Source organism: Leguminivora glycinivorella, chromosome 2, assembly GCF_023078275.1.
Source record: "Leguminivora glycinivorella isolate SPB_JAAS2020 chromosome 2, LegGlyc_1.1, whole genome shotgun sequence".
Taxonomy (NCBI): Eukaryota; Metazoa; Arthropoda; class Insecta; order Lepidoptera; family Tortricidae; genus Leguminivora; species Leguminivora glycinivorella.
The window spans coordinates 15,512,418-15,524,542 of record NC_062972.1 but is presented as its reverse complement, the minus strand read 5'-3'; the positions used below and the strand labels follow the sequence as shown (position 1 = coordinate 15,524,542).

General features: G+C 33.7%; 1 protein-coding gene across 1 annotated transcript in view; it reads right to left on the bottom strand.

Annotated features, from left to right (window-relative positions):
- The window catches only part of LOC125238561 (suppressor of lurcher protein 1-like), a gene marked incomplete at its 5' end in the record, with an annotated part of 46,931 nt that extends 38,254 nt beyond the window's left edge, over positions 1 to 8,677 (bottom strand). Inside the window, one exon of the mRNA XM_048145903.1 lies at positions 8,487 to 8,677. Coding sequence (XP_048001860.1) covers positions 8,487 to 8,677 — 191 coding nt within the window. The remainder of the gene's footprint in view (positions 1 to 8,486) is intronic.
- Positions 8,678 to 12,125: the final 3,448 nt, after the last annotated feature.

The window sequence follows — 12,125 nt, the reverse complement described above, 5'->3', positions numbered from 1 at the left end:
TTTACTAAATTATATCTAGATTATTCCTAAATTTATTATAGCTACACAGTTTAGATACTTAGGTACATTATAAGTTTAGAAATTGTATTTAAAGTCGTTGTAGATCATCATATTCTATTCCATAAGTAACAGTACCATGCGTCAAAATTTGCTTATTAGGCCTGCAATTAATACTTACTTAGCTTTTTCGTTATTTTACGAACGTCAGTAGGTAGTATCTTATGTAAAACCCCTGTAAACCATTACAGGAAAATTGTCAATTCGGCAAATTGGCACAAATGATAGAGAGCAGAAATAGCGAAGGCACAGATAGAGCTGAAATGACGCCTGGCACGGATTTGTCACCTGGCTATTACGTACGAACCGTTACGTACTATTTCCCACTCATTACAACGGTTGACTCCTAAATATCTGACTTGGATTGTTCATGTGTGAAAAAGCTTGCAAGCATGGCAACTTCAGTGCAGGAAATATGTATAGGTAATTAAATTGAAAAAAAAAACCACAATCAGCCCAATGTGTTGCCAGGTAACGTCAGATAATTATCAATGTATAGGTACTCAATAATCATATTATTATTCATAATTAGAATAAGAATTATACGAAGTATGTATGCAAAATAAAAGCACAGATGGCCTAACGGTAGGAGCATGCCATTTTATGTGGAAGTCGCGGGATCAAATCCCGGCTCGTACAAATTACTTCTCGGAACTTCCATACGAAATGAAAACATCGTGAGGAAGACCGGCTAATCTCAATAAGGCCTAGTTTGCCCTTTGGAAGATCAGATGCCAGATGCTTTTGTGACACTAGGGTCTACGCTAAATCTTCGGATTAGATGCCAATAGTAATCCAAAATTATTACATAAATAGACAGGAACAGCCATTTATGATAAACTAGAATGGAAACTGTATCATAATATACAGTAAATACGTCCTCCGTTTCAATAATATTTTTTCAATTCTGAATACATAACGGGACACATATTTTTTACACCCTCATTCAGCCGCAGGCTTCCAAGACTACATTACCCTGCAAGTTGTGACGTCGGATACAGTTTGTTAGTTCCGTGCGATTAGTCGCGACTATGTCACCGCAACGCGCCGCGTGATCTATAACCGGAGATACGGCCTTTGAGGTGGGCAAAGAGTTGCTAACATTTGGATAGGACGGATTTAGACAATGTTTTTGTTGAAGATGGAACCGGCAGCAATCAGCAATAAAATATAAAATTGAAGCATATTATATTTTCAACATAATGCCGTTGTTACTATAAATTCACAATTGTTTCTTTACTTACGAAAGAATTACATACCTACATTAATAAATATAATCAAGTGTTTAGAAAAATGTACAAAATATTTTTTAGTAAAGCCCAAATTCCATAATGAGCGATTGTATGAATGACTATTGTTATAGTTTTGGTGACATATTCCATCCTGGCTCTGATGGCCTAAAAATAACATTGCATTTTATGAAACTGATGTAAAAAATAACACTTGATATTCAACAATTGCTTTACACCATTTGTATTGGCATGTGTCGTTTCGAAATACACACCGGCAAGGATTGTATTGCTCCCAATGCACTTTGGCGTCACTAACGTCGTACATTTTGTATGAGAACATAAAATCGCACCTGGCTGGAAATACCAAGGGATTGAACTGGGTGGATGTTGTTTGATTGGCTGTGCATTTTGTATCACCAAAATACGGAATAAAAATTGTTTACAATACTTTTACAATAATATAGAATTGCATGCCTGTATATTTTAAAGGTTATTTCAGTATGGACACTAAAATAACAACGTTGGATGCGAGTACAATCAAATGTGGCAACATTACCTTTTGTGGTAAAGTTACCACAGTAGGTAAAGTTGTCGTTGACTGTACAAAAATTGATCGAGTTACATAATTTAATTTATTTATTCAATTCAGAAAATAAATGGTCCAAGAAATGTGTTATCTAAATCGCATAGTAAATAAGTAAATTTAAATCAGTATTATTATTACCTGTTCTAAAATATAAACTAGTAAATATAGTACCTATCACATCCGTTATCGCATTACCGGTAACTCCCTCTGTAAACTCGTTACAGTAATATTTATGGGCCTCACCGCACCACAATTGCGGTAGGGCGACGGAGACAAACGAGGACTAACAAAAGATAGTTTGTAAGTTCCACCACACTACCCGTCGGGCCTCGCCACGACTTTCTTCTAATTTAAATATTTGAAAGTAATTAATATTCAATTAGAGTATGGCTTATGGCCGGAGATTGGAGTAGTTACTAAGTTGCAGGACCGCGGAAAATGAATTCAATTTGCGATTTTAATGAGGTGCGCCAGCATTATTTTATTCAGTGTGCTGATATTTTGTAAATGCATTTATTTAATTTTGATTTAATTTAAACTTCACAATGAGGAGTAATTTTATGTTCCTAAATAATTAAACCACGCGTTGTAAAACACTCGTACAATATCACTTTGTCATTAACTTATTTTCCCTTTTTGAATTGATTGAATACCAAAATGTGAAGGGTCAATCCGCGGCAAGAGTAACATTAGGCACTATTTTATGCCATTTATTCACGATGCAAGTTCGAGTGATAATCTGTAAATTAGTACATGAATTTGAATTTTTAATGACCGATGACATTATGATATCTTTCTCTGTTATATAATATTTTCTTGCTTTGTGATAATTTTATGATATTGTAACTTAATTTATTCATTTTATTTAGCTTGGCATATGTATTTTCTTTCTTTGTAAATGACGATCCTTATTGGGAGACACAATTACTTTTATTTAGAATTTATTATGTAATTTTTGACGATCATGATGAGAAGATAAACACAATTTTGACATGTAGCAAATTTATAGTGTAATTTTTATCATGAAATCTAAATAAGTGTTACTTTCCCGATATATGCATAGATCCTTTCATTTGCAGCTGTAGTTCAAATAAACACTCAATGAAGTCGTGACTCACGTTACTTTTACGTGAATTCACCATGAAGACCTAAAATTATCGATTTGGGTAATACCTAATTAATTAAAGAACAATTTGTGTTTCTGGCAGATTCAAAGGAATTCTAACGGAAGGGTTTGCTTCAAGACGATCTAACAAGGAGGGTGCAGACATTTCGTCTTTAATTGGAACATTTGGTACTGACTGCCGTAAATAAAGTAGATAATCAAAGAACCATCGGCTAATCGTATAATTCGCTCTTTTGATTATTTCTAAATCGTATACGATTTTGCTACCGACAAACAAAAAAATATTCTTTATAAAAAACGTCAACGGAATGAAAACATGTACAGTCAACCAATTGGAACCCTAGGCCACTGTAGAACTATGTCATAGTGACGTTATAAATCAGATTGTAAGAAATCTCCTACTGCTTGTCATTTTGACATGGTTGTAGAGTGGCCTAGGGTTCCAATTGGTTGACCGTACAGTCAACCAATTGGAACCCTAGGCCACTGTAGAACTATGTCATAGTGACGTTATAAATCAGGTTGTAAGAAATCTCGTACTGCTTGTCATTTTGACATGGTTGTAGAGTGGCCTAGGGTTCCAATTGGTTGACTGTACAGTCAACCAATTGGAACCCTAGGCCACTGTAGAACTATGTCATAGTGACGTTATAAATCAGGTTGTAAGAAATCTCGTACTGCTTGTCATTTTCACATGGTTGCAGAGTGGCCTAGGGTTCCAATTGGTGGACTGTACCTATACGGGCTTGTAAGACATAATTATAGTAGATCGATATGAAGTGAGTCAAAAATCGAGTAATCCTTAGCAACAACCAATATATAAATCACGAAACATTTCATTACGTTCCTTATTCTATGAATAGTCCACCTCCACAAAATTCATATAAACGAACCAAATAAAGATTTCCCATGATCGCCCATCAAAGAATACTTAACCTTTATATCAATCGATCATCCACCGACCTTACCAACACATATGGTGCAAAATAAACGACACTTTAACTCTTGTTCGAGTTCCGACATATTGTCGAGATATTGTATGGCTACCTATAAACAATACTTGTAGCAAAATGTACGGTTGAGGTTAGAAACTTGGACCTGAACTTTTGCGGAGGCGGAAATTGCTCCTAGATTTTCAATAAGCGTTTAGCTTTATACCTGAAACCTCCGATCGTACCTCTACTATAAGTTTTTAACGTTTCTAAACACATTATTCGATAGCGCAAACGTCACGTTCAAATATACTATGTACACTGTTATTATATTACTGGGTAGGTCATTAGATCTTAAAGTAACTATGAGAGCAAGTTTGATTGCTGAGTAATTAATTTATTAATATCAATAAAGTTTCGAAAGTTGTTCAAAGTGATGATATCGAAGCCATGAATGTTACTCAGTTGTATGCTATGCCAACATAAACTATCAAGTCCGACGAGGCTAAGAACCTCTATTATATTCCATTTTTTTACTGTATTCATTTAACTGAGAGTTTTTAGTTTTTATATTTTTCGTTATACAGTATATTTTTCTTCAATATCACACCGACAAGGTTTGTGTTTTTAGCCATTATAGAGATACAACAAAAACGAACTGAATGTAAGAGCAAAATTATAAAAAAACACTGCGGAAATTTCAACTAAGTAGTGGAAAACTCTCGAGGTGGCGGTGAAGAATTGTCTTCACCGAAAACACGAGGACAACCACAGTTGTCATATATATGCCATAGATCAAGCAAACGTATCTCCTTAGCGTGTCAAATGAACTCAGTTAAAAGCACTGAGTTGTAAGTCTTTATTTGCAGCTTGCAGCTGTCGGGCGTCAAGTTTTGTAAATTGAAGTCAACAAAAACATAAAAAATTACTATTGACTATATTATATATAAATGATGATATTTCATTACAACAACACAAAAACTATGAGCACAAGGGCCTGAGACATATTTAAAATCACGGGCAAGTAACAACTTCAGTACAAAAGCTGACACACTCGACCCCCTATACAAATAGATGAACTTGTTTCTCTTACCTAAATCTATTTCTGTGAGGATAAGGCTATCCTTGAAATGTTTGAGGTAAAAATGTAACAGTGGAACTAGTCAGACAGCACAGAATAATAGAAGGTTCTATTTGTACCTATACAGCAAAGTTTTTTGAAAGTTCATAAATACTACTTTTAAAAAATCTCGTATCTCACGCTGCTTCTCAAAGTTGAAACGCAGTAAGTCTATAAGCATTCCATACATACTTACTACAATTTTCTTTTCATTGACAGACGAAGATACAAGTTTTTTTTAAAGTAGTGACGATATGTTCATTGCCATTTGCCCATTGCCCTAGATTGTGGCCAAAATTCTCTCCGTAACAATAAGATAATCTCTTTTTTTATCACGTTCGCCTGTTAATGCTATAGAAACATTTTGGCTAAGCACCTACTAGCTGAGAATAAACTAAACGAACGCATTAAAGTATAGTGCTGAATATAAACTTTTGATATAATTTATGAAAAGTTTTCTTGTTTGTGGCATTTTAGCTAACTGCGCAGTTTGTAAAATTTCACGAAAATTGTCAAAATTTTCCCACATAGCCGTGTCAGAGCGGTGTCGTTTATTCCAAAAGTTATTTCAACGGGTGTTTTTATACCTATGTGCAGTACAAAGTACAATACTGGACAATATCACCTTTTTATGTTTTTATGTGAAAATGTAGAAATAAAGTAAGCAATGTGAGTTGCATATCACATATTTTATACGAATATAATATGATGAATACTGCAAATCTGATGTAATATTTAGGAATATATTCCTTTTATATATTCTGTTCTCCATAATATATAAAAGGTAACTTTCTAATCTTGCGCAAAGTAAACGATGACGAAGATATATAATACTCTTTATAAATTAGGTAAACGTTTATTGATTTAATCCTCACGAAAACCGTCAGAGCAAAAGTACATCAAATTAATTGTGATATTTGTGATTAATTCCACGAATTGCTAATTATTTTGATGGACTTACAAGTCGGGCCTCGTTGGCTGATTAAAAAAACATGTAAATATTGAAAACGATAATGATTGCAAGGTGTCTCTTAGTTCAACTGAAGTAGGTAAAAATTAGATTATTGTTAAACGGATACTGACTGAAACACTGGAGATTAATCTTTTGAATATGTTGAAGATAAAATAGGTACATAGGTACTGTGCATTACCATAGATAGAAAAAGGGGTACTTTTTTATAATAAACCGGTAATTATTTTATCACAGACAATTGCATTGTTTATGTATAATTGTGGACGTTTTTTTTTATAAATCAATCGACTTACCTTCTTACCTACTACATAAATGACTGGGGGACTAGAATTTTTTTTTATGTGTCCCTTAAATATTATTTTTTAAGAATTTAATATATTAAAATGGTTAAAAAAGCAACAAAACCATAGTTCAGCAAGGTAACACATAACATAAGTAAATTAATTTCCCCTTACAGGCATTTCCTTGACATGAAAACTTTTTATTTTTGATAATCAGATTAAAAAGTTTATTTTATTTCCAAAACTTTCTATTTTGTAATAACCGTTGCTTAAAAATAACAAACGGTCATCCAATTAATGTGAAATTTTCAATCTGACAAAAGAAACTTTTCGCCCTTCAAAAATTATTTGTATTGTTTGATTTAACGACCACTCGAAAGCCTTGCAAAGCCTATTGTCATTTCACTCATCAAAATAACCGGAAAAAATAGGGTTAATACATTTTCATTGACATTTTCCTCCCCATTGTTAACCGAAAATACTGGTAAAGTTGTTTGGCTTCCTTTGTATTGACGAAGGCTTTTATATTGATTAAAACTAATTCATGAAATGTTGACACGATACAAATGAATAAATATTTTATGGAGAGTATTCGAGATTTTTGTAAAATCTTCAGCAGCTTTAGAAAATGGTCTAGACTGTACGTCTGTGTGACGTCACTCAACTCGATATCCTATTGATCGTATATTATAAAATCGTTCCATTTCGTTTTGACAGTTCTTAAAAAAAAGCTTATTTAACTATACTATTTTTCACCTTACATAATGTTCGGTGACACTTCCAAAAACGCATGTTCGCTAAATATTCTTGCGAACTAAATTATGTTTTTGAGTAAAATAAAGAAAAATAATATATAAAAACTGTAATTTTTTTAATAAATTGCATTTTCAATTAAACATCAAATATAATGAGAAAATAATAATATTATTTTTAAATAACGCAATGAATGAAACGGAAAATACTAGGGGCGGATGTTCCGTTTCATACATTGTTTATTTAAAAATAAAATAATTTTTCTCTCGTGTTTGATAATCAATATATTCAAAAAAGTATAGTTTTTAAATATTCTTTTTTATTTTTCGTCAAAGTATAAATTACTTTTCAAAAATATTTTGCCAACTTAGTATGCGTAATTCAGAATTTTTGGAAGTGTCGCCGAACTCATCTAAGGTTAAACATAGTATAGAAGGAAAGTAGTCTACATTATAAATTTATAAAGCATCAAAATCTCATGTTAGAGGCTCTGCTTAAAAAACGCCATGTCAAGGGTTCCGCGATACTTGTTTATTGCCATTGAAATGGCTGTCTTTAGTTCACATCGACGGTTTTACTGCTTGCGTCGTGACAGAAATTTACATTCCTTCGAACGATATTTAGGAACGTTAAAAGAATATCGCAATGTATTTATTGCTGAATGAAATACATTGTACTACTTTGAATTTTAGAACCTTTCTCAGATTTTTTAGAGATAACATAAAAATTATTTCAACAAAGTAGGTTGTTACGCAAGACTTGATTTTACGATGGCATGTGGATGTTAAAACATGAATATCGTCTCCCAGGTTAAGAGTAGCTTTTTGCTCCCTATTTTATATTAATATGTATATGAAAACCCGCACTCAGATAATAAAACGGCGCATCTATTTTAGTAACTACACAGGTGTTATTTATAGGCAAGTTGAGTCTCTAGAAAATAATGTACATATATTATGTTGGCGTAACTACATCCGTTTATTTCTATTGTATTATTCTGAGACTGTAGTAAAAAGGGGTGCAGGTACAACTGTTACAAGTATAGGGTAAACAAAATTATAAATACTCGTAGCTTTTTCACAAGATCCACAGAATTACAATATTGAATAAATACATTCTTTCGGGCGCAATAAAAATGTTATCACAAAATAAATGAATACTTAAACTCAGTCTCGTCTAATGATTACTAAAGAACAGTTTTAGCATGCTGTGGACTTGACGCCCGTGGAGTTTCAGGTGAGCGTGGCGGCGGGTGGCATGGCAAGCCACCATCGCTGCATTCTACCCTACACATTCTGTATCATGCTGCTCGTAATAGATCGACGCGCGGAGCAGTGAGATTAAAATGTATAGAATTTAATGGATAACCGCGTCACGTGCGACTTGTGAAAATCAACCAATCCGGGGGCTAATGTGACACACTTACTCGAGATGTTCCTTGTAGACATCGAAGTCGGTGAAGACGAGCTCGACGATCTCGTGCGGCGCGGCGAGGAAGGTGTAGAGCACGCAGTCGAGGCGCGGCGGGTAGGCGCGCGGGTAGTCGGGGCTGCTGAACGTGCCCCGCTCCTTGCCCAGCGTCGACGTGAAGCGGATGCAGGTGCAGCCTGGCGAGAAACGAAATTAAGAACATCTTGAAATATAAATAATGTAATATAAATATAATATAAATATTATAGGACGACACAACTAGGCATGCGGCAGTAGTTAAACAGCCCCCTAGAGCAGTCAGTAAGACTGTTGTTTTTTCAGATCAGATTGGGTTAGGAATGGGCCCATTATTAAGCTACCAGTTAGAGCAACAAGTGACAAATTACTGTTATCAAAACATTACTTTGTCTCATTTATGTGACCTTATTTCAAAGGGATGTTATGATAGCAGTACTACATTAGTAATTTTATTAGGAAATAGTCTTAATGTAGATAAGCTTAGCATAGATAAATTGATGTCCACACTAAATGTTATTGAAAAATCTGGTGTGGGGAAAATTATATTATGTGCACTACCTTATGCAGAAAATGTATCATATGACTATAATTGTAAGATAGCTTACTATAATTCTTTAATGTACCATGCCATAGCTGTTAATAAAAAGTACCATTTCTTTGACTTAAATAAATTCATTGAGCGCTTCATGCTAGCTCCACGGAAGGTATTTTTGCCAAAGAAATTATTTGTATATTTAGTGGAGTTATTGGCCTTCAATATTGAGCCAAATAGATGTAATAGTGTTATATATAAGTCTCAGTCAGCTGACAAAGCCAAGGACCCCATGCCTCATTTAAACTAGATTGTAAGACAGCGGAAAAACACCTGAATATGAACGTTGTTCACCAGAATATTCAGGGTTTTTCCAGCAAAGAATTAGAAGTAGGATTATTTTTAGATAGTAATAATGTTGAAGTTATGTGTATTACTGAACATTGGTTGAAACAAGAACAGTTGATATTTGATTATGTTAATTTTAAATTAGCTAGTTTTTTTGCCAGAAAATCTGCTGCTCATGGTAGCTCCCTTATTATTGTTAAAAATTGTATGAAGTGTAAAGAGCGCAAAGATGTTGTAAAATATTCCATAGAAAGAACTATAGAAATTTCATGTGTTGAATTAGACAGATATATTATTGTATGTGTTTATAGACCACCATCAGCTGACTTCAGCATATTTGAATCTACAATGGAAAATGTTCTGAATTTAGTATGCAAGGGCCAAAAACATGTTATTGTATGTGGAGATTTTAATGTTAACTTGCTCGAGTCATCTAGTAATACTGTTAAAATGTTCTGTTTGTTTAAATCATTTAATTTATTTAATTTATTTCTTGAACCTACCCGGGTAGGTGTGACTAGTGCAACATGCCTAGATAATATTTTTTGTAACTGTGAATGTATAGATAAGAAATTATTTAACTGTTTTCATTCCGATCACAGCGGCCAAAGGGCAGCTTTCTTAAACGTTATTCATGATACTCCACAAACAATAACATATAGACCCATTACTGGATCTCGCTTGGAATCATTCAAAAATGAAATTCTACATAGTTTGTCTATAATACCATTTTCGCATTATGACTGTAATCATTTGTATCAAGATGTTTTCAATGTAATTCTTAATCAATTTAATAACAATTTCAAAGTGAAATCTATTAGTGGGTCAAAAGTTAAAACAAAGTTTAGTGAATGGGCTACTGTAGGTATTCACAAAAGTAGAAAAAGACTTTATGAACTTTATGGTGAGAGAGAGCTGAACAAGAATTCAGAATTCCTGGACTATGTAAGAAACTACTCAAGAATCTTCAAGAAAGTGTGTTTAACTGCCAAGAAAAACTTTATTAGTTCTAAATTGAAAGTGTCGGACAACAAAGTGAAAACAACTTGGAGTATTATAAATAAAGAAGCTGGTAAATGTAAATCACGCGATTGTCAAGTCAACATTGTATCAGATAATCAACAAATAGTGTCGAACAGCGATGTTGCCTCGGCATTCGAAGATTATTTCTCAAATATAGCCGTTAACACCACAAAATGTTTACATTCTTCTGCGGCTCAAGCCCATTCATTACTTTGTGCTAATGTTAAGAAATGTAATAATTCATTTGAATTTAGTCAAGTAGACTCTGTAAATATTGTTAAAACATTCAAGTCACTCAATTTAAAGAAAACGGAAGACTTATGGGGAACATCAGTTAAAGTAATTAGTCATGTCATAGATATAATAGCACCTTACTTGGCCGTAATATATAATATTTCAATTTCACAAGGCACCTTTCCAGATCTTATGAAATGTAGCAAAGTCATACCGCTTTTTAAATCGGGTGATTCGAGTGATATAACCAATTTCCGTCCCATATCAATACTTCCTGTACTAAGTAAAGTCTTTGAGAAGCTAATGTTAAATGATCTACTGGGACACTTCAACAGACATAGATTACTTACAAGCAAACAGTTCGGTTTCACAAGGGGCCGTTCCACGACCGATGCTGCTTCGGTACTCATTAAACATATATATAATTTTTGGGAAAATTCTTGTGATGCAATTGGCATATTTTGTGATCTTTCAAAAGCCTTTGATTGTGTGGATCATGGAACGCTCATTTTGAAATTAGAACACTATGGTTTGTCTATAAATGCCCTAAACTTTATGTCTTCTTACCTTAGCAATAGAACACAAACAGTAGTTGTTAACAAAACTCGCTCTAGCGGGACTGTAGTCCAATTAGGAGTGCCACAAGGCTCAATTTTAGGTCCATTCCTGTTTTTGGTTTATATAAATGATTTGCCATGTATAGTGAAAAACTTTTGTGAAATAGTACTTTTTGCTGATGATACATCACTGCTTTTTAATGTTGACCGAAAATCTACGGATTACAATGTAATTAATAGCACGTTAGCTGATGTACTGCAGTGGTTTACTGTCAACAATTTACTTCTTAATTCTAAGAAAACCAAATGTATTCGATTTTCTCTGCCGAATGTTAAACCAATCGATACAAAAATACTTTTGAATGATGAATGCTTAGAGATGGTAGATACAACACTGTTTCTTGGTTTAACATTGGACAAAAATCTACAATGGAGTCCTCATATAAAGAAACTAGCAAGCAAATTAAGTTCAGCCGCATACGCCGTTAGGAGAATCAGGCAACTGACTAATGTTGAGACAGCTCGCCTAGTGTATCATAGTTATTTTCACAGTGTAATGTCATACGGTATTCTGGTTTGGGGCAAAGCAGCTGACATACAGACTATCTTTGTATTACAAAAGAGAGCCATTCGTTCTATTTACAACTTAGGAACACGTGAATCAGTAAGAGAACTCTTCAAAGAAATTAATATCTTAACTGTAGCTTCCCAATACATTTATGATAGTATAATTTATGTTGTTAAGAATTTAGACTGTTTCACTAAGAATTCTGATATCCATAATTATAACACTAGAAACAAAAATAAGCTTGCCATAAAGAAGTTTCGTGTCCGTAAAGTACAGAAGTCATTTGTTGGGCAATGCATTCATTTTTATAATAAGTTACCTGACACTGCTTTGAGATTACCCCTCCCAGCTCTT